The sequence below is a fragment of the Cataglyphis hispanica genome, chromosome 3, assembly GCF_021464435.1.
Source record: "Cataglyphis hispanica isolate Lineage 1 chromosome 3, ULB_Chis1_1.0, whole genome shotgun sequence".
Classification (NCBI taxonomy): Eukaryota; Metazoa; Arthropoda; class Insecta; order Hymenoptera; family Formicidae; genus Cataglyphis; species Cataglyphis hispanica.
The window spans coordinates 12,588,594-12,616,306 of NC_065956.1; the positions used below are offsets into that span (position 1 = coordinate 12,588,594).

Consider the following 27,713-nt stretch of genomic DNA (forward strand, 5'->3'; position numbering starts at 1 on the left):
TTAATCTGACATTTAACATTAAACTATTGTGTGTGTATGTAAGTGAATTGTGAATAGTGTGAAAAATTCTATATATTTATAGGAAAAATTTTGAGAATGCGAAAAAATAAATATTAATTATTAATACAATAATAATAAAAATTAATATACGTACTTAAATATATTTGTCTTTCTCGATTGAATAAATTTTTTAATTTAATGCAATTTAACTATTTTTGCCTTTAATCGAATCGATCGGTATGAATAATTCGATTATTATAATTTCATTATTATAATAGTCGAATCTCATAACGCGCCTGACTCTTCCTTCGTAGAGACGTAGAAAGGAAGTCGTAGAAAATCAATTCCCAAGCTGATGCTGATCCAAATGCAAATTCCATTCGCGCGACATGATACGCGAAACAATGTGTTCGCATAAAGGGCCATCTTCGGAGGCACAGAATGCTCGAAAAGGCGCAATCGATATCAGGATACAATCGTGAAAGAAGGCCACGAAGATGACGACGGTTCCCAAGTTTATCACCGGTGTGAAGTTAGCACCGCATTTTCAAAAATCGAAAGTTTTATAGAGAGTTCTATTTGCACCCCAAATAGTTCTATAGTTCCTGATAGGTTTTAGAAATAGTTCCGGCAAAAAACCTAAAAAAATTGCATTTTGAAAATATGAGGTGCCAACTTCCCGTGGCACCGCAAAATGCGAAAAATGCCATTTAAATAAAAAAAGTTTATCGTTCTCTTTTTCATGACGTGAATTCAATAGTACGTTATTTGATACTAGTAAGATGTATACACACTCATACATACATATATACAAGCGCTTTCATTTATATCCCTGCGGATCCTTTCTAAACTGATATTTATCACGCTTCTCGATAGGCATAATCCTCGTGATTTTGTTGTAGTGTATAATTTTATTTTCTAATTGATGTAAAGGACGATGCGTTTGCCGAAGTTTCGTAGACGTTCAGATTACCTGAGTAATGAATTATGAATTTTAATGTAGGTTAATATTATATATTACCGAAATAAATGCATGAGAAAGAGAAATCTTGTTAAGAAAATATTGTTGTTCCATCTATTTCGAATTTCATCGATAATTATTCATATTGCCGGACGACAACTATAGAAGAGAGGATGAGAGATAATCTGAATACTTTATTCGCGGAATACCAATTTGCTCGATATCGCCATCCAATTACGAGCTTAACGCGCGCGATAATCGCGAGCGGGGTGGGGGACGAAAGGAAGAATTAAATGAGGCGCGCTTTAATGCGTACGGCCGCCGCCTTTTCATACAATCGGAACCGACCGGACGCATTATCCGCGAGATAACAAGTTGTACTTTTACTTATCGCTATACTTTCTCGAACGGGAAGAGGGAAGGGGCAGGACGGAAGCCGTCAAAGCTATTCTCTGCAAACGCGAGCGCATTTCCGTCGAGTGCACTCGACGCCCGATATCGCCCGAGATACCGAAAAGAGGAAGTCATTTCGTGAGTTGGTAATGGCTTATTCTTGCCTGCGGACGACCTCCAATTAGCGAACAATGCGAAAGTTGACATCGGGCCTGCCTTGTATCCATGGATCGAATGATTTGACATTGACAGAAAAGACGACTGATTTCCCTTGTCTTGTTGACGATTACGAGAATATATTTTTGCGAAAAGGCAACTTATCGATTGTGCAGGAACATTAATTGAGGAAACGTAGAAAAGCGATTTATCGATATTGCTGAGCAAAAGTGCACTTCGCAGATAATTTATATGATTCTTTTTCGATATTGGTAGCTTTAGCTATTTTTGAATAAATATGTGCGGAATATTGCAGTCATTAATTCTTATAATGCAATTCATCCACACGATAATATGTAATTTATTTCCGCATATATTGCACCAATCAAAATTTTATGCATTGCTCTTTAAATAGACACGGCTGTGATACATATATTATTGTTAAAAATTTTGCTGATAAAAAAAAATATAAATATAATTATTGTATTTACACATTCAATATGTAATTTCTCAGTTACAATAATACATTGTCTCTCTCTCTTTTTTTTTTTCTTCGAGAAAGACGGACACATAATGCAGGAAAGATCGGAAAAATAAATATATCGACTTGATAAGTTTTCCACAAGTTTTGTGATTACGCAATACCGATATCTCTTCTCTCTTTGCGGCTATAAAGCGGTTAGCGCTTATATTCTCCTGTAACCACGTTGCAAACTCGACGGAGATTCGGGAAAGAAGTAACACGAAAGAGAGTCGCCAAGTCAGAAATGCACTTACTTAAATACAGCGCTGCGCGAAACTGGGTCGCGAGACTGTGCCTCCCAGAACGAAGGGCTGCAAGTCACACGTTTTACATCGCAGACTGCTTCTCGAAATTACTATCTGTAAGATAGTAAAAATGAACTCCTGAATTTTGCAAGGTCCCGCTCTGCGAAGAGAGATAACATTTGTTTTAATATATGCAAAAAAAAAAAAAACATTTTTGCTTCTTTATCTTATCAGAACAAGATTTTATAAGAACGGCGAATTTTTTCTCTCTCTCTCTCTCTCTCACATACACACGCAATTTGCGATAAATTTTATACGTTTTCTATTTATTATTTAATAACGCAAATGATAAAAATGATTCTTACCGCTTCTGGTCTTGCGTTGTCAAGTTTTTATTCGCAATAAATATATACTTTTCGCGTTCACGACATGACGTTTAAAATGCGCCAACGTTAATGTGGAAGGAAGATGCATGGAACATAAACGCGGCGCGAGTTTTATTATAATGAGTTTTCGGAGTGGCCCAGTAAAAGCTAGCAGACCGAGGGGCAACCGGGTTATAACACATAGTAAACTCTCGTAGATGTCAGGGACTGTCGTTTTACGTTCCGTCACATAACCGACGTGTTCGTCGGCTGTCATTAATGCTTAACGGCTTTGCAATAAAATGTAGCGCTCACCCACGCAGCAATCGCGGAAAAAAACGATATATGTAAAAAAAAAAAATATAAAACATAATCGTTAAATCTCACGGTAGCAGTGGCTATTGTTTTTCATTTCTCTCGTTAAATATATAGAGTGTCTTTTACTCTCTTTAAGCGGGCTTTAAACTACGGGTTCTTGATCAATCTCTCTTAATTTTGCTTTTAAAACCTCGAGGCTTTCTTGAATTATGGGAGATAAAAATAAATGGTTTCTTGAAAATTTTTTTCAAGATAAAAAATGGAGTTATATTCAATATATTTTATTATTAGGAAATTTTTTTTTTTGGGAGGGGGGGGGGATTTAGATAAAGAGAAATGTTGAAAATTAGAAGGTTGCAATAAATTTTTTTTCAATATTTTCATTGAGGAAAAATCGATTAAAAATTGGCCACTGGATTCATGATCCGAAGTGTGCTCAATGAGGTCAATGATAAACACTCTGCATACGTGTGTTATAAAGCAAATGCTTATGCAAATTACATAAAAATATGTAAGCAGGTAGGCGCGTGCACTTACATACGCGCACATATACATCTCGGCAACTGCGCACTCTAATTAAGAATAACCGATTACGCGATAATTCGCTAGATACTATCTAAGGTTTCAGTAACGCAGTTCGTGACTCTTTCTCGAGGTTGATTTCACCCTCGCCGGATGTATCCTTGGATTACGCGTTTGCACGAGGTCAAGGACGTTTGGTGGAAAGCCTTTCGCGGTCACGATTCTACGATTCGACAAACGACATCCGGTGGCGATGCAACTTTCAGGCAAATAGCACGATTAGAAACATTACTGTTTCGTGTGTTTGCGTTTTATCGTGCGCGGTTTTTTTTTTTCTTTTTTATTTATCCTTCCTTCTTTATTCTTTTATTTTGTCAAAATATTCGAGTATCACGAAGAAAAATTACGGTATATCCTCTTTTTTTTTTTATTTCGGAGATATTGACCGGTTTTTATAAACAGAGGATGTTGGATCACAAAAGTCTATCGCGAAAATTGCCATATTGCCAATATGCCGTCAGCTTCCATTTCGACCTAATTCGGCAGATTTTCTGCGATGTAAAACTTTCGCAGAGATTTTTGCTTGGACCAAGTGATGCGCACAGTAAGAGGAAAGGGAAAAAAAGAAAATTCAATAAACATTTTGCGTATATTCAGTATCTTCTAATTGACCGCCTAATTTTCGGCATTCGTCATTATAAACAAAGTGGAACTGGAAAGTTTCCTTCGTTTGAGCAAAGCTCTCTCCGTGTCATTCCTTTCGATATCAATATTTAATGTCGCGAAGGCACAGTTTTATAGACAATACTGGCGTTTTATTTCTCACCCGGCATCTTACTTACCTGCCTATTTACCTGGCTACTTTACAACGGTTCTTTATAGCGTTCAATGTCTCCTCGAAAGTTATACGCGTGACACAAGCGATTATCGTTGTATATCGCGTCTGGAAACAAGCGGACACATTTCGTCGTTTAGTTCGCCGGCGTTATAGTTGTAAAGACATGAATATTGTAGGACACAAGTATGTATACTTGTCCAACATCGCGTACTCGATCGACGAGTGCATGCTGCTTTATTATAAGATAACACGGTTTCAAGGCCACACCGATTCCAGTCAGACTCGATAAAGTTACCGGCGGCAAGTTGGGCGAAATAGCGCGGAGGGGATTTACCGCGCTCTTAAGTCGAGCCCACGTGGATCGTAAATTGAAATCTATTTCGAAACGAAGCCCAACTTTATTATCGCGCCCCTCAAACTTTCCATTCGATTCGATCCCGTAGTCGTCGGGAGCGATGACGACGGGGGTGGACGTGAGGGGCCAATGACAATCGTCGATGAATTTATGTGCGAACGGGACGGTCTCGTGTTCGTTCGTTCCTTCGCGTGCATGAAGAGAACCGCTAATGCGGTTAATCGAATGTCGCGAACAGAGCCGTTCCGAGAGAGACGTATCTTTATTATAATCAGGGTTGGTTGGAAAAATCCAGTGAGTGGAAAAAATCATGATAAATTCCGGTTTTTATCGTCCCGGATTTTGTCCAGTGGAATAAACTGGTAATTATAAAAATATAAGTATATATAACATGGAACATTAAAATATATTTATATAATTTTATTTTTTTTTTAATTAATAAATTATATTACTATAGTTTAAAGAAATGAAATCGATATAATAATAAATCTATTTTTAATTCAAATTAATACGTGAAATTTTTAAAACAAAATCTTTGGATATATATAAATGTTATTAAATTTTTAATTTAATAAGAAAACGTAATAATAATAAAATAAAATTTTTTTATTGAATTTGAATTAAAAAAAGATTTATTATTATATCGATTTCATTTAATATTTATCTGATTTACATTTATCTTTCAACGCTTCTAATACAATAATACAATAAATTAATTTATTTATTAGCTTGATTCCTAATCTATTTCGGATTTTATGTTGGATAAAAGTTAAATTAAAAAAAAATATTCTCTCTATTGTAATAAATATCGATAAAAAGATTTTCTATTTATTTTAACATTTTTAACAGAAAAAAAATCCAATTTTTACCGGTTTTTTCCCCGGAAAATATCAGTTTTTATCACTAGTACTTTATCCAAAAAATGTGAAATTCTTCTTATCTTTGTTATAATACTCTACTGATTTTGTGTCAAAATCATGCGGGGGGAAGAAGAATGCGTTAAAAATGTATCACGAAAGAATAACAAAGTTTTCATTCCATAATGCTTCCTTAAAATACATTTTGTTCTATATTTTTATTTCATATATTATTGAAGTCGCGCGTGCCGTTTAAGACGATTTTAAATCACTTGCATAGAGCAGCGATTTTTTTTTTCTCTTTCTCCCATGAGGCACAACTCCTGTCGAGGGCGAGTTCGCGTTATATCCCGCGAGCGTGACACGCGAAGGTGCATGTATTCCCCCGCTTCGTAGATACACCTGCCAGAGATAAGGGCTCGTAACGGGTGTCGAGAAAAAGAAAGCACGAAGAAATGCTGTCCGAGGGTCGGCGGTTTCTCCGACGTTATGGTACTTTATAAAGAATTTTTTTAGTCGCCAATTTTTAATAATATATCTGGTATACCTGCCACACAACATTTAATGTCACGAAATAAAATATAATAATAAAAACATAAAATTATTGTCGAGGAGAACGAAGAAAGAAAGAAAAGGGGAAAGAAAAAGGGTATGTCAGCTGATTCAATTATCACTTTTTTTTATTGTTACTTAATTATTATTCTGATAAGAATCTTAATTCGCGAAGAGACATTTCCGGCCGTAGAATTAAAATAAAATTGAAAATTCGTTGAATTCAATTCTCGTAATAACGTGTAATATACGATTATGCTCCAGGATGATCAGTTTTAAGGCCGGCCCTGTATCGCAACGTGTATTACGTGCAGCGAATTAATAGTTCGTATCGCTGTGTGCAGATATTCCGGGAAACGTCGTTTAATCTACGTGCCGAGCCGACGTACGATGCAAATAAAATTCAGACGAACGGTCTCGCGGATCTCGCCGCATAATCTGGCAAATTTCTTTTCGTGTACGTCGCGAATAAATCGCACGAGCGATTCGTTAGCTCGACCGGAGGGACTAAGGGGCGGTGAGACCGAGTCTCGTTAACTACGCTTCTTTCAACACGCAATGTAATTTTCGAAGAGCGAGCACGACGACGTTACAGCGCGCTGTAACGAAACCGGTTGGACGAGAGAGTGAAGTTACATATTGTCGATTTATCTCGCTGGCGATCCCGGTAGATGTTAAATACATAGTCAGCGTTTTACTCGAGTTTTAATTTTCTTTTTAAGCGGCATTTAATATTAAATATTTCTTCTTTTTTTTTTTTTTTTAATATTTAACTGTCTTTTATTTTGGAGCAAAACAGTGCGTTAGCTACATCCAACCGATAGAAAGTTGCAATTTAATTAATTCCGTCATGTTAATTAGACTATTGGATAATACTCGAAATAGCGACTTTATATACTTATAAAGGATTTTGTATACAAGGACATATCGGGGCGAGCTCTTTTTTCCCTCAAAAGCAAGTCTATGCGCGCACAATTGCTTCCTTTGAAAAAGAAGTAATTCGCTCGACTGACGCATATAATTGTGTGACGAGCTTGCCTCCACGGATTCATTAGAAATCAGAGAATGCGTATTCATCGAAGCAAGGCCGCGCGATGACGATGACGGAAGAACATCATTTATGGAACGTGTCAGATTCTCGTCTTTGCGTTTCCCTGCCAGAGGATAAGAAGAATAACTATTTCGGGCAGAATGCTAAGAATGGGGCGAGAGGTATACATTAAAAACATAAAAAATGAGTAGCTTTGACACGCGCTGAAAAAATGTGAGAGATATTGCAGCGGTAATATAAAGATGATATAAAAATGTCGCTGCCAATTGTCCCAGTTAAAGTCCAAATCAATTTTTTCGTCTCTCAATAAGACGCTAATAAGACACTCGGGACTCGCTTTCGAAGAACTCTATTTTGACAGCTGCAATATTCAGGCGTACTGAAGGCGTCAAGATCGCGCGACGTATCGATCGGTTATCTTTTTTCATCATCGCCCAGCGTTTCTCTCTCTTCCCCCCAATGGCTCCGTCATTTTCCCTTGCCCTCGTGTGTCGAGCTAAATGTCGTGAGAAAATTTATTGGATTGTATTATTCAGCGGGAAATGTGAGTACGGTAGTTTTACAACAGAAATCGGATGGAAATCCGTGTACTTTAAAGGAGATCCCTTCGCCGATTTTACGACGAGAAGAATGTAGGAGGCGATTACGTTTTACTGCGACATTGTCGGTGTCGGCTACAATGCATGATCGTTACCTACTTACCTTTGCCAGATGACATAATGAGCGATCACATCACACGGCAAGTGTAACGGTGTAATTTGCGCGAGTCATTGGCAGAGTGAAATGAATTATTTCACTTGGCATAACGCGCGGGAACGACGCGTTATCAACTTGTCACGGGGGAAACGGAGATTGCTGAGAGAGATCTGTATAGATTCTTTTCATCGATCATTCCATGACTCGACAGCAGTCGAGTTATAGCGAAATGTGCAATATTTTACTAAAAAAATAGCACTGGGAAAAAGTGCTCTCGGACAGATCCAAATCGATCATATGTTTTTGAAATGCATCATTTTTATCGGAATTTGTTTCGAAGAATATGTGACAATTTGAGGGACACACGATATATTTCGAAATTTTCTAGATTGGTTAAAGAAATATATTTAAGTGTCGAAATAAAAATAATTAAAAATTTTATTGTATTTTATTCTTAAAATGCATTAAATATATCATAAAATTCAAAATATTGCTTAGAGAAGAAATTTAAATTATCAGTCTTTTTTTCTTTATAAAATTGCAAATACGATATACATGTTTGGATGACAAATTGTAAAAAATATTCAACAGATTCCTCTGAGATTTTTCTTAAGAAAGACTTGGCAATATTTCAGGATCGTGCATATTCGACGTGTATTTATACGAATAAAATGCATTCTTGAATAATACGAAATCACATATATTTTATTGCGTACTCGAGAGATGATATTTTGTCGAAAGATCAGTCCGTAAAAAGCTTTTGAAGCTTTGAATTTTGTCGCGAAGCGTCATTTTCTCGCGACTCTACTGTTCGGTCGTTACCACCAGTATTCATCGGCCGTTGCACGCGTTTGAGCGCTTCGCGCACTTCCACGGTCATTCGATATAAGCCCGACGGCGTTTGATTACATTTCAGCCCCGGTAGAGAGTTCATTCGGCTCAGCCCTCAGCCGCGCGTTTCACGCAATATGGACGCGCGGCGCGTTCCGCACGCTCGGCAGGGTGGTAAAAGGACCGCACGCTTGTGTGATGCGGTAAAGGGAAAACGACGCCGCTCGTTTTCATCAGATGCTACCCCTCGGGTATCAGTCGCTATGCAGTTTACCGTCAGCGGTTCTCATTGTCCGAGATCATTTGTTTTTTTTTTTTTTGTATTTAATTTTATCTTTCGCAAAAAATCTTAGGAGTTTACGTTAGCGATATAAGAACGTTTGGAGGAAGTGGATAATTTTTCACGTTCAAATCTCATCGTTTTTCTTTCGAAAAAAGGAAATGATGGAGGCATATAATAATTCTTCTTTTATCGATGATTACCGTAAGAGTCACTCTCTTCCGTCACATATGCTCGTCTTACCCTTTATCTTCGATAATCTTTACAAGAGGATTCGTAGATGTGACACCTGATAGAGATACCATTACACATTCGACGGTTAAGCACATCATATGTCATTGAATAATAGCTGGACGATTCGTGGATTCTGCCACTGCCGGGGTCAAGGCATAGAAATGTCACCCAGAGGTCAAGTTGAATCGCTGCGAAACGACGAAAAGGGCCAAAGCGGACAGACCGTCGACAGACAACCGTGGTATTTTCCTTCGAAGGGAGAGGGTCCAGGGATAATTCAGAAATTGCCATCGGTCAAACGAGGGTTCACAGTCGCGCGGCTTATATGGCGTTATCACATGTGAAAGATGGGTAGCTTGTTCTCTCGCGCACGTCGGATCCTGCGAAAGGGACATAAGAAGGGGCTTGATTTAAACTCGAGGTGTAGCGCGTAATTTCAGTAATTAAGTCGTGAATTTGTAATGCGGCACGATCGAAAAGGAAAGAGAGAGAGAGAGAGAGAGAGAGAGAGAGAGAGAGAGGAAAGAGAAAGGTGGCGAGATGCGCGCGTTACGTATCTTCCGACTCATCTATTTTTTATCGCGAACAATCGTGTTCCCGCTTTGATATGCGCGCTGTCGATGGCCACGCGTGCCTATCTTTAGCGCCGGGCTTGCACGAACTTTTCGGGAGGGGCGGGGCGGGGGTGGGGGTGGGGAAGGAGAAGGGCCGCGTTAACGGCGCGGCCCGGACGCACATTCTTGGCGAGTCATAAATCGCTCGAAATTAGATATCTCGCCACGTCGCGCGAGACACGCGTGAATCTCTCCGTCCGGCATGCGGAGACTTGTTATGATTTAGTCGGTCGGGATCGGCGCGCGAGGAATCCGATTCCGTCTCGATCGATCGTGTTCCGGTTGAACGTATGCCAGCTGATTGTGAGCCTTTCGATAATTTCCCAGCCGATTGTATCGGCTCGATAAAATCAGAGGTCCATTATCTATGTGTTTTTTCTGCGTTGTGAATAACAAGGAATAATTATGCGATTATATATCGTGTACCGTGATATAACGCACGTGTAAGTAATAAGAAAGTAAGGCGAAAGTAACTCAATTATGTTTTTTTTTAATATCCTGTGAGCTGCCAGTATCAATAAGTACATGCAACGATATATTAATCGGTAGGAAACTCTCTCAATAGCCTATAATAAAGGGGAAAATTAAGCGGGAGATAAGAGTTTTTATGAAAAACAGGAGAAAAAAGTATCTCTACGATAATTTGCTAGTAATAGGCGATTTTATATAAAACTAATGTAAAGCGATTAAAGCTTTTTTGCTAATCTTAATAAATAATTCTTCACTTTATTAGTTATTATTATATTTACGGCATAATATTGTAAATTAAACAAAAAAAGACTCATTAGTATTTTTTTCTCTTATTATCAGTAGATTTCGTAAAACTATTTTTTTCCAACAAAAAATTGGAAAAAAACAGAAATTGCTAATAATTAATTGTAATTAATACTACCTCTGATTACTACAGAATTTGCTTTTTTTCTTGCACTTATGTTTACATTTAGATGAGGAAGGAATTTTTAATGGTGTAATCTATTTGGAACTCATTCCTCTTCTTTCTTTTTTTCGTAATATTCCGGGCCGCGTCGCACGTCGTGTCGTGTCGGAAAATCAATCTGCGGACGAACTATGTCAGGCATTAACCTAGACTCCTATCGGAGCCGCATCCTCTTTTCAGCTCTCTCTCTCTCTCTCTCTCTTTCTTTTTTCTTTCTTTCTCTCTTTCTCTCTTAGACATTAATCGATTCCGCTCGCAATCCTTCGACGCGATGAGAGAGCCGGATTGTAGATATATATATGATGAGCCTGAACGTCCACCCACGTTGATGTATACGTGATTAGACAGAAGAGCTCACACGTGTTATTGCCCGTATAACGCGATACGTCCCCTTGAAGAGAATTTACGCGGTTTGCCAAAGATGTTTGACGAAGCCAGCTTCGATACGCGTATCGAATGCGCGTAAGATTGAAGAATTTAATATCATGACAAATTCCATGTATAATCGTATTTGGCTATGATAATTTCTGTTTTATGCGCAACAAAAATAGAGAAACGGAGAACAGTAGTAGAGAATAGAAGAGATAAATAGGGATGCGTGAATGGCAATTTAAATACGTCACTGCGATGAGACATATCGCCGCGCGTGTTCTAATTTATTCCCCTATTATTTTGGCCAATTTATTTCGTTTTCGAGAGCTGCACGCTCTCTCGCATTACGTAATTAACCGCTGGTGTCGAAAAATTTCGAATTTTTCGACTCGGGATCAAAAAAAGCCTACTGGCGAACGCCGCTGTTCGTAGCTCGTTATACCCGAATTTGCTTTGGCGATCACTCGTCGTTTCATCCATCACGAGTATCAAAGTGAGTAATAAAAGAAAAAAAAAAAAAGAGAGAGAGAGAGAAAGAATTCGACACGAGAGAAGCTGTGGAAAGCTCGGACTTTACGAGAGTTTGTTTACCGACCAATACTAATTTGCTAATGTTTTAATTAAATGACTGTATACGAGCATCGCGTCCACGCGTATTTACTTATTTTTATTTGTTGTTGTCGTTGCGACGAATCCAGTGTATACAAGTTAACGAGTAATTTTCAACTTGCATTTTGCTCAATTATTAACTCGCATATTTGTACAAATTTGTGATAGTGGAAAATGTTTTTTTTTTTTTTTTTTCTCATCAGTAACATTTGAAATAATTTCATCGCGGGAAGAGCGGTCGCTTTCGAAACGTCCCGTTCTTGTCATTATTCTGTCACGAGCCGCGGGATTATTTTTGCGACCTCAAATTTGAAAAAATATCCGCAGAACGCGCGACGGTGCGTTAAAAGATCCCGCGGACAAACCTGTAAAAAAGCATGCCAGGCATAACCAGGCAAAATCCGAGGCCAATAGCGCGATCATTTTGAATTTCCGCTATTCTCTCTCTCTCTCTCCTTCTCTCTCGCATAGATTGTTATTGCACATCCCTGGCTAGAAAGCAAGAAAAAATATCTAAAACTGCAACCCGTAGGAGAACGCTGCAACACGCATTGCCCGCGGCGCTCATTCGGCCCGAAGTTTATCTTCACGGCATACAAAACACGCTCGGACTCGCGCTTTCTCCTCCTTCTCGCTGATCCTCTCGCTCGGCACGTTATTTTCCCTGGCAAAGACAGCGATGCATGCCGCAAAACCGCCCTCGGCGCGAACGGCAAAAAGCGCTTGAAATTATTCATTCATTCCTTTCTGATAGGGCGCTTAGCCCTCGACACGCGATGTCACTGATGTCAAATTTAGAAATCATAGACAAGTCCCGTTCGAAGGCTAATGGCTGTCGCGGAGATTATTTCCTTGAGATCTATATAGGAATCTCTTTTTATCCTCTTTTGCAGTAAAATCATATATATATATATATATATATATATATATATATATATATATATATATATATTGTTTAATTTTTAAACGCTGAATATGATTTATTCATCAACCTACATTTCGGCACCTTTCATCGTGGGAATAGTCATAAAATTTCGCTTATATCTCCCCGATCTCATTTCGCTAAGCGTCAAGAATCACCCGAAAATACGATGACGCGGGGTGTTGAATTTATGGTGTCGTACAGTCACATAACGACGATCGTCCTCCCGAACGCGTACGATCTGCAGTTACTTACCTATCGTACGTGATAGAAATACAGGAGACTGTCCTAAAGGGGCTCTCGTGGGCGGAAAATGGAAGTGCTGGAGCAGCATAAATTGTCCAAGCTACTGTACTTACATGTTGCTTAAACTAATTGTAAGAGTCGCTCGGGGAATTTGGCTGACATAACAGCGCACTGTGGAAACGTTTAGGTATGACTTTGATATCTGAATTGCGCAAATTGACGTAATACGATCGATATAAAGTATAGATAACTCGTACTATATCTTTGAAAAGAAAATTTAGAAATTATTTGAATTTTTATTTAATTACTTGATATTAATCAATGAATATTATTATAATATTATTTATGGATTATTCAATGAATAACATAACATTAAGATTAAAAAAATTAATTTAATTTCTTCTGTATCTTCTCTTACCTTTGTCGTTTTACTTCGCCAATATTTTTTTTTTGTGAAAAGAACTAGTAGTTTTATAAAATGAATTTATATTAAGTTTTTTCTTTATGTCATATTCATTGATTAATCTCGGGAAAAAGAGAAACCACTTACAGAGTTTGTAAACGCATGCATTGCGAGTATATATTATTTACATGAGCTTTACGTATCGCTGCAATGAAAGGAATAAGCAGCAGAAAGTATTTATCTTTAAACCCTCAGACTAAATAAATAAACGCGTATGCCAAGAAGATGTTTCTATGCGAGATCTTCGGCTGTTCTTCAACGGCGAGAAACTAGTTCTCTTGTCGTGTAACTTAAATTGTCAGGCTGTGTCCCCGGTGTTTCATCGCCAGGGGAAAGATTTATATGATCGCGAAATAATCACGGCCGAAATAGCTCCGAGCTGCCTAGCGAGCTCGCATTCCACCATCCGCACGATGGAGAATTCCCCAGGAGACGGTCTCTCCTCTCTTGCACGCCCGTAAATAGTCACGATTGTTTTCGGGTGCACGATCGCGCTCGACCTGGGAATCTATTTTTTTTTTCTTTTTTTTTTTCGATTTCGCTGCGAATGTCGCATGGACAAAAGTAAGATATAACAGCTCGTAGCAATGTGAGAAACGCAAGTTTATGCTCTGAGCAAATCATATCCCTCACTAAGGATATTGAAGATAATGTTTATCAAAATTCTGATAAGATAGAGGATACAAAAGTGTATTCCATCTTTTTTTTAGATTAAAAAATTAATTTAATTTCTTCTGTATCTTCTCTTACCTTTGTCGTTTTACTTCGCCAATATTTTTTTTTTTTTTTTGTAAAAAGAACTAGTAGTTTTATAAAATGAATTTATATAAGTTTTTTCTTTATGTCATATAATAAATTTGACAAGTTTTTATCTGTATATATTTCTGATACTTTTAAAAATTTGTAATACCCTCCATATATATAACAAATTTCCTTTATAAAATAGACATATTTTTATATATATACAATATTTCAATATTAGGTATAACGAGAAGGGAATGTTAGGAAGCATTTTAATAATTTCATTCAATATAGTAAGTATGGTAAAATATATATAATACGCATTTTAGTAATTTATTTCATATTTTTATTTATATATATATATTTCTGATACTTTTAAAAATTTATAACATATCCTTCATATATATAACAAATTTTTTTAATAAAATATACATTTTTTCTTAAACAATATTTTAATATTAAATATAGCAAGGAGAATATTAGGAAACATTTTAATAATTCATTCAATATAATAAATGTGATAAAATATATATAATACGAGTTACTTTTGTTATTTGATTTTGATTTTCTCTGTAATTGCAACATTTAGAAGAATTCTCTCCTATATCGGAGCAGAGTTTACGAAGATAACATAACTAGAGGGAGATGAATCTCATTTTCCGTTACGCTTCTTACGGTTTATGGTTTTGCGCAGTTGCGGCTGTCGTTATCGATGGCGTCTAGCTAACGAAGACGTAGTCTCTCCCATGCGAGGTTGTTCCGCCGCTATATGGGTTAACTGCATCGTGCAACGGATGTCGGGTTACGATGCCGAGTTACATGCGTACGTGTCTCGAATCTCTTAATAAAGCAATCGTAAACGCCGTGTCCTCGCGGCGAGTGTGTATGTAAGATCCTGCAGCTTGGATCCGCGATACGAACACGCGGCGGAATAATAACGTCATTGAGAAGCTCTCATCGCGAATCGCGACACGTAAAAATCGTTCAATTGTCGAAAATCGTACGCGATTGTCTTGCCGAGGATCCATTCGCATTATTCCACGGCATCGGCGTCGGAAAAACTCCACAACATTTTCTCGCGCGATATATTATATCCGATTATATCTAACACAATGTATTACATCTAATACCTTGGGTATTCGCGTTGCTATTCACAACGTCATTTATCAAAAATATACCAATAGCGACGCGATTACACAACGCATTATCCATGAGAAAAATGTCTCCATGTCCCCGTTCACGTTAGAAACATCGTGTTTCCCTTCACGGAGGTATTACACTATCCGCTATCGTCACACCGAGCGATCGCAAGTGTAGAGGGGGAGGGGGAGGGAGGAAGGGTGAGTTTATGCACCATCTTGTAGCGGCGTAAACAGCGAGAGGATCGATTTATATGCGGTTAAGTAAGTGCATTTTTATGCACCGTTTCACAGTCGAGACCATCGTCGTTGTCGTCGTCGTCGTCGTCGTCGTCGTCGTCGTCGTTGTCGTTGTCGTAGCCTTGTAGTCGGTTACTTCGTTCAACGAACATACTGTGCAGTTTGCTACTTTCCCCGCGATGGATATTGCCCCTAAAACAGAGCTTGTACTCCAAGAGACTTGGGCCGAAAGAGGCTTATATTCTACCTGCCTGTTATACCTATTTGACTTATATTGCGCGTCATAAATGAAATAAGTAAAAAACTCGTGCGCACGGACGAGAAAGACGTATATCCGTTAGAGTAAAAGTGATAAAATATCTATGACAAAAAAAAAAAAAGAGTGACAAACGCATTGTAAAGTCATACATGCACACATCTATAACATGTACATAATATGCTTGTGTAAGACAATGACATCCATCGTGTAATACCCGTGATATAAGAACTGCGATATATTTACCCCAAAAAATTTCTTAGCGATTTGTTACTGTCGACGAGCTGTAAATTTTACGGGCCGAATAAATTGCGAGAGAGAGAGAGAGAGAGAGAGAGAGAGAGAGAGAGAGAGAGAGAGAGAGAGAGAAAAGGAGGGAGGAGACAGAGTCGCGAGCTTTTAAAAGCGCATACGCGGCCATCCATGACCTTCTGCTGTTTGAACGGAAACGCCAGCGGAGCTTATCGATAATCAACGAGAGCCACATGACGAAATCCGCTTTAACGCCACGATGGGCAGACTGTTAACTGCAAACCGATTATTAAACAGCGGATAGAAGTCGTCGTTGGCCGCAGCTGTTTAATCGGATCAAAATAAAAATACGATGCAACCAATGTGGCAACCTTATTATTTGCGGTATTATTTGTGGATATCGGCGCGATCCTAATCATCAAGTATACCAATCGCGAGATAAAGTTTGTCTCGTTAAATTTTCAAATAATAAATAAAAAACGGCGCAGTTATCATACGGTGGCTGGAAATGCCATAAAGAAATCGGCTCGAGATTTTGTTTTATTTTATTTTTTTTTTTAATTTTTAATTTTAATTTCACAGAATTGAACGGAGTTACTTTCTATTCTTGTGAAAAGAATTAATCTCGCAGTAATCTCGTAACAATCCATAAAAGATGAGATAATTTCTATTTTGCGGCACAATTTTGTGAAACTCTATTCATCCGCGAAATTCGTGACGAATGAAAGGATTGCCACAAAGTTTCCTCGTTCTATCGTTAAAATACTTTTCCTCATTTTATTTTATTACGAAACGGAGAAATTGCTCAACACAGAGGGGAGGAAGATGAATTTCCGGGATAATATATCAAAACGCTACACATAAGCGAGTAATGGATCGGCATTCGACCTAGGCGGTGTCTCCTGGCTCCGTTTACGTCTCGCGTTAACTTTGGCATGTTCTCTCGGCAATGTTAATTCGTGCTTACTTAGCGGTGATCCTTGTCGCGGCGAATATCCGTTTAATTCACTTTGCCGACCGCAAACCTCTCCTCTTATTAGCGAAACACGCGTGTCTCGCCCTTCAAGTGTATTACTCTCGGCTCCCAGAATGCGAGCCTCCGCGAAGCACGCATTCACGTAAATCGTCTCGGGGAGTTTGAAGCTGACTTTGCCAACTTCGATTATAAGGAATATAAGGATTCAGGAGAAGCTGCTACTTAGGTACTATATGTTTCGAAGCTATCTTTCAGCGCCGGGAAAAATGTCATCGCGCGTAATGGAAAAGCCACGTATTTTCTGGCGATTTAATTGCGTAAACGCGACGAGGTACGCACGTACGTTTTAACGCAACGAGTGTACACACTCGCATCGATCCGTTCCAATCGACGTGCGTGATTTAAATAATTAGACCACGATTGCACGGATACACATGAGTAGCGCTGTATATAGCATATGTATACGCTGTATCCTGTATAAGCTCCGGTTCCTGTGAAAATTTAGTTGGCTCACATGGCGCGTCACACACTGGCAAAAGCCGCTGAGCCAATAGACTAGTGTGTAACGTAACATCGTTCGGTCACTGCTGGCCAAGCCGAAATTACGTTCTTGCTTCGCTTGTGACGTATCCTACAGTATCCGCATGGCGAATAATTAACGCGACTCGGAGAGAGAGAGAGAGAGAGAGAGGGAGAGAAGGGAGGAGAAGCCAAACCAAGCCAATACATGCGGGAATTGTCTGAAATATTCAGTCTCGGTTTGCGCCAGTGCTATCCGTTGCTGAAATTACTTCTTGCCGTAATCCCAAGACTCTCACGTTATACTCCCGACTTAAATACGTAAATGATGGATTTACGGAAATGGGAAATTAAGAGGGATACGAAAGATACGAGCGTATTCGAAGATGGAAAATGTAATTCGAAAAAAAAACTTTGGGAAGAAAAATTGCACAAGTTTTTCTACAAAGATATATTTTTATCGTATTTACAAAATTAGTAATTTGTGCAAGGAGTACGCGTGTAAAGTAAATCGATAATGTTTCTTTCGAGCAAAATATTTTATCTCCTTGTTTGCGAAGCATCATTTATTTATACCACTACGACGTTTGCGCTCACGTCCTGTTTGCTCTTCGTAGGAAACATTGGGAATAAAAAGGAAACGAAGAGTAAGAAGGGAAAGGTAGTACAAGCACCGCGGAGAAGGAGGGAAGTGGGGAGTGAAAACTACAGGATAAAGTTCAGTTTCTTCTCATTCTTTTGCCGTGTCTCGAGAGTAGCTCTCTTCCCACGCGTTTCTCGTCACTCTCTTTAAAACACGAGCGCGGAAAATTATCTCATTTTCCGTAGGAGTCGTTAATTTGCGTAATATATACGATGCGAGAATTAACGATATTATAAGATGCTTAATTAACGCAAATGCAGATGCTTTCGTAGATTCGCGTTATTCTTGAGATCTGATTTTAATCCCCTTGCAATCTTCTCGCCGGAATATGAGCGATGAGAAATTAAACGTCATAAAATCGTAAGATTCATCTTCGAACGTCGATCATTTATTGGATGTTCACGGGATGTTATCGCGAGATTTGTCCGATACATCCGTCCGTTCGCCGACTTTATTTTAGTCATCTTTCACCGCCGCTCCTACACCGTTTCGTTATACGTTAATATAGTCTCGATTCAATTATCTTTATAGATCTCTATCCTCACGTGCCATCAGCTCACTGCCTCACATCTCGCTGCTTTACATGCGCGACGATGTCCCAGTTCCGGACATCACCGACCCGTATTAACGCAAGATATATCACCGCGTGTTGAACAAAAAGCTCCGTCGATGCTATTCGTCCACCTTTGTTCCACCACGATAATATTTTATGTAAACGCTAAGGCTCTTTTTCTCTCGGAAACGAACGCTTTGTCTTCGTATTAAAAATTTTGTAAACCGATAGAAGAATAAAGTTCATCGCGCGAGAGACACGCCGGTTATACATTGATACGCGTTTGAAAAGATTTATGCAAAATTTTTCAATAAACGACGAATAATGGAGAGATCGTCGTGGCTTAGGAATTTTTTTTTTTAATTCATCAGATAGGAGGTTTTGCGATTTTCCTCACGTCAGTAGATTTCGCGCGATTTTCGTGTGCGTGAGCCAAGTGTAAAGCTGAATTTTCTAGATCGCTTTTTCACTTGATTATTACACAACGGACGAGACTGCATAGTTGAAAGCGATTTTATTGGTTTGCATCTCTGTAACGAACGGTATTGGAAAATGTTGCGAAAACACTGGCGTAACGTATTGCACGCGGTGAATAATAAAAATAGTTGATAGTCATAAGCCATATGATGTTATGTACGCATACACACACACACATACACATGTGTCTATACCTCCGATAGTTTCCGCTGGATGGCGGAAAACTAAGTTTCTGTGTTACAATGTGTTTATGGACCTTCATTTATCGTCGTGTATAACAGTTTACCGTTTTCTCTCAAGCGTGTGTCATACTTTCTCTCTGTTACTTTGCGATACATTTTTTACGTGTCTTCAAAGTTCTTTCGCTCCTTGTATTATTTAGAATTTCAAGTTTTGAAAATATTAAAAAGTATCTCAATTTGCTATCTTTATTAATAACGATGTATTAATGACGTTTAAATAAAAAAAAAAAAAAAGAAAAAATCAAGAGAAGCACAGACCTTGGTAATTTTATTTTATTGTCTGATACTTTGACTTTATAAGCATGCAACGATGATCGATTATTATAACATCGGTTGTATATAAATATATGTATATAATTTTGTAAAGGCAAACGCAAACACAATGCGAGACAATATTGGAAACGAATAGCGAAGCGCCAAAGTAACTGCGACTTCAAAGTCACTTGTGGGCTCTGGTCGCTAATAGTTCTCGGTTTCGAGAACTTGAAGTTTCCCAACGTTTCTCCGCTTCGCCCCGTATCCTCTACGAGACACGGGAGCGTAATTTCACTTTGAAACGTTCGCAAACAAGTTTACCGACTCTCAAGGGTCGCCAATGTCTATATATTCGATGCAAAATGCGCTTTAATCGCGCTATATTAATCGCGCGCCGGCTAATTTCCAGTATCTTTTTCGAATGGCGCTTTTGTCTCGCGTAATTAAATGTTTCGGAGGAATATTGGCGTGTTACACAATTTGCGACACAGAATTTTCGCAAATTAGTCCTTTCCTAAATTTCTCCTTTAAAATGCTCGCTGTCTCTTTCATTCGTCTAATTTCCATCTAACTTTGATTTCAGTATGCGGTGATATTCACGGACAGTTCTACGACCTGATGAAATTATTCGAGGTGGGCGGTCCACCTTCCTCCACCAAATATCTCTTCCTGGGCGATTACGTTGACAGGGGTTATTTCAGTATCGAGGTGAGTAAAGGAGAGAGAAAAGGCATGCCATCACAAATTACTTGCCACGCTCTCTTAATTATTCATCACACAATAACAATTAAAAGTTAATCGTGTTTATAATATATCGGCACAGCTACAATGCAATTATCAATAAAGGTTTACTTTTATTCTGATTTCTGAAGAGGGAGAAAAAAGAGGAAAACCTCGGGATTTATACGTTTAATTTAATCGGTAATTATACTACTTAATTAACCGACTCCCTGACAATTAACGCTCGTCTCGATTAATTACTTATTAAATATCGTTGAGAGTCACGCCTGTTTATCCAGCTCGAGCAGCGAAGGTAGAAAAAGCATTTATTTTATTAGAAGCTTGCTTTGATAAAAACAGTCGCGAATGTCGTGAATGTCGTGACATTTGAAGGTAGATGATTAAAATTGCAATTTAATGGTCTATAAGTCCTCTTGGAAAATCTCTGACTTTTAGAGGCGAATAATTAATTCTAAATACATTTTCTCGACATTGTATATGTGTGATCGAAGTAATATCATTTGAGAGAAGCATTTTAAAAAAGAATCGACAAGTAATATCGGCGAGATTTTACTATTTTGCTCTTTTCTTTCGTTTGCTCTACTTCGAATCTCGTTTATAAAACTTATTTCTTTGTTGAGCGTTTTTCTGTTTTGCCAAATGTAGCAATTCGATATCCATCGCAACGGGTAAATACGATTTTAGATTTTCTTGAGCAAAGAAAATATCTATTTCGTATACGGAGCAATAGTTAAGAAAGAAAGAGACTCTGCGTACACGTGCAGAGTGCATTCGCTACGTGGAGTATTGCGCTCTTTCCTCAATGCAATTTCGGAGCATGCACGGAATAATGAGCTTCGATCCGACGCGAACGGTCTATTTAACGAGATAAAAATTCGTCACGAACGGGTGTACGTTTCATGTCGGATATAACGCAATATTTCCTGCGTTGCGCCATTGGAACAAGAGAATGCACGAGGGGATCTCCTGCATCCAAGTAGCGAACGGCATCTCTCGAGTGATGCTCCTTTCGCAATCTTGTGAAATTTTTACGGCGCTAAAGTAACGAACAATTTCCCTTTGCAAGAAATTCCGTAACCGGAAGACAGGGGAAAGAAACTACAAAGTTTTTTACTACGAGATCGTCGTAAACCGCGCGATATACAAAATGAAATTTCGCAGTGACAACGCGTACCAGATATATCTCGCGAAGGATGCAATCTCAGAGCTGTATATTTCGAGAAAAGTCGATGGTACTGCAATTTCAATGCTGACGGTAAAGTTTCTGAATATTCCGAAGACTTTATCTTTTCTAAAATTTATCCCTTCTTCCTCGAAGATATAAATTTTCCGCGGATATTTTTCAGTTTGTTCTAGTTAATTTGAAATGCGATGAACGATTTAAAAATAATTTCTAGTTATTCAGAAATTTTCATTCTCGTGTCACATTTTTGAAAACGACCTCCATAAAATTATTATTTCCTTTCAACTTGTGTGTAACGAAAGCCATTGGATTTTACGCAGCAATCTTTGTCGTAAAATGTGAAAATTTACTCGCAAAGGAATGGGGGACAATCCAATATTGTACGTGGTATTACACGTGGCGAGCTGCGCGTATCAAGGTTTAAATATATTTTCCGCGAGGTACAAGAGAGCTCGCGCAAGCGCGACAGGAGGGAGAGGGCACCTTTTAAGAAAACCTCTTGATGTATTCCACGGTTGCCGTTATTCAGATCGAGATGCGTCTTCGTGAATTCTGAATAATGTACGATGCAGCATGCCGTGTTTCTTACGAAACACGTATGAGTTACGTCAGATTTATAACGCACGCGAATGCCGACAGCTTAAAACCATATGTGAATAGCTGTTTCTAATCAGAAAAGGATGAATGATGGAGCGAACTTGATGTCTTTCAGCATTCCCTTTAAAATCGACCGGAGATGGTCTTACATGAAATAAACGTCTTTTTACATTCGAGTTATTTTTATAAATATTAAATATTTTTATATATATATTATGTTAAATATTTTATATATATTCATCGTATCTTCTTCATTAAGTTTATTCGATATTATTGAAGCGAAATTTTTCATTTTTGACAAATTGTCTGTTTCTTGAACTGTATAATTTCCATTTTCTCGATTCGAGGAAATAATTTACGGAATTTCTCAAGACGAGTGAATGGTTCGTATCCCTCTCTTCGCTTGGAGGATAATTTTGCCGAAGTGCGCGAACAGATATGGGTTCAATCGTATTTACGATTCTCGGTGCGCGCAGCCGATCTATTCACGGGAGACACGAGACGGAGCGAAGCGGAATGCGCGCTTCTCTTATTTTACGGAACAATGCTCGGATCTCTCTTGCGAAGAAAATGGACCACCCCTCTTCCGGGATTCCCGATTGTAAATGGCATTATAAATCGGTCGGTGCCGCGTGTGCAACCTCGTATGAAAGAGCTTTTTGTCGCGCGGCTGTTCGTGAGAAGGTGCTCCTCGATCCTTTCGAAGGATGCTCCCTTCGTTGGCTCACGCGAAGAAAGGAGTTCGTCTCGTGTTTTAAGAGGCTAGATCCTCGAAGAGACGCGCGATGCAAATACCGCAGTGATATATCTATGTGCGTGTAAATCTTATCTACATGTATATGTATATGCCTGGCGAGCACATTGAATCTCTGTGAGATCGATACTTTCTTTATATGCGATATGCTTGGATAACTCCTCCTCAGAAGTCTTTTCTCTAACGGCGACACGTTAGATGAGAAACTTTCGCTCCTGATCATCCGAGGAGAGTCTGTTCGGGAAAAGGGGATGTAAAGGGAGGATCCGAAGGCTTAAAGAGAAGAGGCAAGCGCTGACGAGAACAGGTTCCGTCCGCTTGTTTGAAAACCTTATTCCGCGTGCTCTCGAAAATCACATCCTCGCTGGTAGTGAGGAATTTTCTCCAAATTCCTTCAAATAATTTTTCGCACTTGAAGTGTATTTTCATAGTTCACAGTAAATAAAATTTAAGATTACTCGAGGTCTGTCTAAATTTATGAACATGTCTTTTTTTATTTTTTATTACATTTTTCCATTACTTTTTATACAAAATTCTCGTTTCAATCGTTGTGCGTAAATCATATGCACGTAATAATTTTTTATTTAACGTAATATCTCTTTGTTGTGTTAAGAATATCAAGTAACATCGAGAAAGAGAGAGAGAGAGAGAGAGAGAGAGAGAGAGAGAGAGAGCAAATAGAAAATATTAAAATTATTATTAAAATTCTTGGAAATATAGCTAAAATATTATGAAAAATGTTTATAAAGAAATAATGACGCATGCTACTGTTTCTAAATAATACAAACGTTTATGAATCGAAAAAAGTTTTAACCGATATCTCTCTTGGCTGATATTTCAATTAAAGAATTCCAAGAGTACTTCTAATAGTGGAAATAGCCCCGGGGTATATACAGTATATAAATACGGAAAAATACTTTGAAAAAGATAATATCAATTTACAAGAATATGAGCGCTGTATTTTAATTTAAAAAATATTAAACTTTTGTATACGTACACAAATGCAATCGATGGATCACGTGCACCAATCACGCCCATCACCATAGAGGGAGAAAACGATGTCTGATCGGTGCTCTCGCACAATGCAAATACTCACGAGCGAGCCATGACGGAATCTGAAGGACGACACAACGACGGCCGAGTGCATTATTTCGTTACAATGCCAATGAAGGCCCTCGCGTGTAATTATAGCGATGGAGTAAGGCGGGAGAAAGAGAGAGCGAGCGAGCGAGCAACCGCTCCGTTGACTTCGCAAAGGGACGCTGGTGGAAGGACTCTGCGAGAGAGGGACCGACGGTAGACAGTGGATCGGCTCAGTGGGGAGAAAATAATTGACCTCGAAAGTCTAAGAAAAAAAATTGCCGCCGTGGCTCCTATGGCCGGATAGGTACGAGGATTTATCCCCGCAATGCGGCGTGTTATGCAAAATCGAAAAAACCGTATATCGATATCCAATCGTGACGTGATGGCATCATCACAGCCTGATCTTTCGAAGCGAGAAAGACAGAGAACAGAGGGTGAGCAAGAAAAATATCCTATATATCTGCACGTGTGACATTTCTTTACCTCTATCTCTCCGAGCCGCGGTGCGATATCGCTAGTTCCACGGTATTGATTTGATGCACAAAGGTTAAACGTTCTGGTCCAGCGGTTTTAATCGCAATCGCATCTGTCCCATCTTACGTAAGACTAAAATATTGAAATATTTTGCAACTTTTTCTCGAAAATTATACCTATTCGGCTGGCAATTATGAAAGAATAAAAAAACTGTTTTTTCAACTATTTCTTTTTTTTTTTTGGGGGGGGGGGAGCGAGAATTAACTTTTCAACAAGAAAATTTTTCTTCTAGGAAGAATTTGTAAAAATTTTTTTGAAAGAATGTATAAGATTATATTATTTTGTAGTTTGCCTTTAAATATACATATAATGTTACGCGCGTTTTTAAATTTTTTAATTTTTCCTCTACTGAAATGTCAAAACGCCAGCAAATTTTCTGTTATAAATAGCTTGAAATTACAAATTCAGTGTTTTCTGAAAATTAAACTTTGAAGCTGTTATCGGATAATAAATTTATTCCACAGACAATTTGAGAGATTTACTCTAGCAGTATTTAAATTCAACATATAGTTATTGAGAGTTATCTGACATGAAAAGCTTGAAATATTGTGAAAAAAGTGGCAAATCAATCGCAAAAGTGGCAATCAAAATTTCGGTAAAGAGAAATAGAACGAAAATTGGTAAACAAATTTGAGGCAAATAAGAGAAAATGGACTTTGATGGAAATTTTTACGAATAAATTGTTCGTGTCGGGATCGAATTTTTTCCGTAGGTAAAAAAAAAAAATTGTTAACGAACGCGCGACATCTGCATAAGCGTTAATTCTCATTGCTCGTCCGTAATTAAGTCTATTTAAAACTACCGTGTCATCCGTGATTATTAAATAGACCCGGCCAACGAGTGCCGGACAAATGTTGACCACCTAAAAGGTCCGACCTGAAATCGCGGCCTGCTCAGGTCTCTTCTCCCCTCGAAACCGTGCATCTAATAGAGTTGTCATTACAGCCGCCACATTCGCGAGCGAGCTAATTAGCGCGCGAAATTCGCACGAAATCCCCCGGTCCGTTCATTAGCAACGGCCCTTGCCAATTTAATGCGGGTCAGTGATTCGTGTGTTACAACGAATAATATTAATTAGCGCGATGCATTCGCGCGAAACGCGCCTCTAACTGCGCCTGATAACAGGCGATTCCCGACGATTGTTATAGCGAAAGCGTTTAAATTCTCTCGAACATTTATACCTCGATGAGGATCGACGTGCGAAGTAACGCGAAGATATATAATTTTCTACAACTTTTGAAGTCTTGTTTTTATTTCTTTATTGTATTATTTTTTTTTCTCAAATTTTACGAGTTATCATGGTCGCGTTGCCACATAATTTCGCCCCAGGCATAGAAAGCTCGCTCACAACTACGCAATATGTTTTCATCGCGTACGCAAAACACAAGCCAAGTGTGTAACTCGCAGCTTTCACCACACCTGATTCGTTTCTGCGAGACGATAAAACCGACGACGATAAAATTTCAGTTGCCAAAATGCTCACCTTCAAGGTGCGCGCGCACGTTTCACTGCAAATTATTATTAATGGTATCGATGTTACTGAGCGAAGCTGCATGTATTTCCAGTGCAGTCCCTTCGACCGATGCGCTGATTAATAGCGCGTTAAATTACAGAGAGGATCTCGCGAGAGAAGTCCGAATGCGATGCAATCTGCTGGGCGCGCGCGTCGCTCGAATTCGTATCGATGCAAGTTCTGCAATTAAATCCGGAGAATGCCGATCGAACCGAGAGATCTTCGAGCCAAAGCTGCGATGGAGACGAGTGGATTGTTTCGATTTAATTACAGCATCTCGATATTGTCGAGATGCGGCACAATCACAAGCCAGTTTGAAGGTTTTTGCCTTTGACACGGTTTATTCTCTTTCTCATTTTCCCACCTTGTAAAGTATATTTAACGTTTAAGTCGACATTGTGTAACGATAAACTTACTAATTGTTTGTTGAAAGTTCTCCTTAATAATATATACAATGCGTATTAATAAGTTTTATTAATAACTCAATTTTCTGGTGATTATAAAAGCAAACTCTGACGTTGCGGAATCAAAGTACACTTAATGCTGCTACTTAAAAGTTAGTTTCCCAGGCATATTACATTGATTATAGATCACTTTATACATATCTGAAGGTTACGAAATGTTATGAATATATGGCGAGTTATTTGATTAACGCATCCATCTCTATATTTTTGTTTCAGTGCGTATTGTACCTGTGGGCGCTGAAACTGTGCCATCCCACCACACTCTTTCTCCTCAGAGGTAACCACGAGTGCCGTCATCTCACGGAATACTTCACATTTAAACAGGAATGTAAGTAATCCTTTTTCTCTCATAACTTGTGTACAAATTCTTACTCTAATACATAATTGAAAAAAAAAAAAAAAAAAAAAATATATATATATATATATATATATATATATATATATATATATAATATACAGGGTAATCCCGAACGTTCTAGCCAGATTTGAGATCTTATAGAAAATTTAATTCTGAACAAAAAATTTCGTATAAATATGGGAAAAATGCTTCCTTAAATAGTTAGCATCTAAAAACTTCTGAAATCACGATTATTTTATATGTTTTTACAAATATCAGGAAAAGTATGCGTTTTTTGATAAAAAGTACCGAAACAAAAGTTGTAGAGAATTAAATTATCTTTTAAATGAGATGAAAATGATTGTAGTATGTTCCATAAGTTTTGAGAAATAAAATAAAAAGAAGATGAAACTTAATAAATTTCTTGGAGAAAAATCAATAAAAATAAAAAACAAAAATCTTTTTTTCATAAAAATAAAGTAATTCTTTTTTTTAAATTAAAATAGCATTGTAGAATATTTTTTAAATGGAGAATATCTTTAAAAAGCTATATCGACAGCAAAAAAAAATATTTTTTTGTACATTTGAAACTGGTTATCTCAAAACCTATGGAACGTACTACAATCATTTTAATTTTATTTAAAAGATAATTTAATTTTCTACAACTTTTATTTCGGTACTTTTTGTTTAAAGACGCACATTTTCCATGATATTTGAAAAAAATGTGTAAAATAATCACGATTTCAAAGGTTTTTGAGCGATAACTTCTTAAGAAAGCATTTTTCGACTCATTTGTTTATAGGAAATTTTTTGTTCAGAATTAAATTTCCTATAAGATCTCAAAGTCTGGCTGTAACGTTCGGGGCCACCCTGT

General features: G+C 38.1%; 1 protein-coding gene across 4 annotated transcripts in view; it reads left to right on the forward strand.

Annotated features, from left to right (window-relative positions):
• Window positions 1-27,713, forward strand: part of LOC126859232 (serine/threonine-protein phosphatase 2B catalytic subunit 2-like) — a 121,866-nt gene that overhangs the window by 47,657 nt on the left and 46,496 nt on the right. For all 4 annotated transcript variants that reach the window (XM_050610293.1, XM_050610290.1, XM_050610291.1 and 1 more), the window contains exons 3-4: window positions 20,217-20,341; window positions 26,719-26,830. In XM_050610293.1, the coding sequence (XP_050466250.1) occupies window positions 20,217-20,341; window positions 26,719-26,830 (237 nt within the window). The remainder of the gene's footprint in view (window positions 1-20,216; window positions 20,342-26,718; window positions 26,831-27,713) is intronic.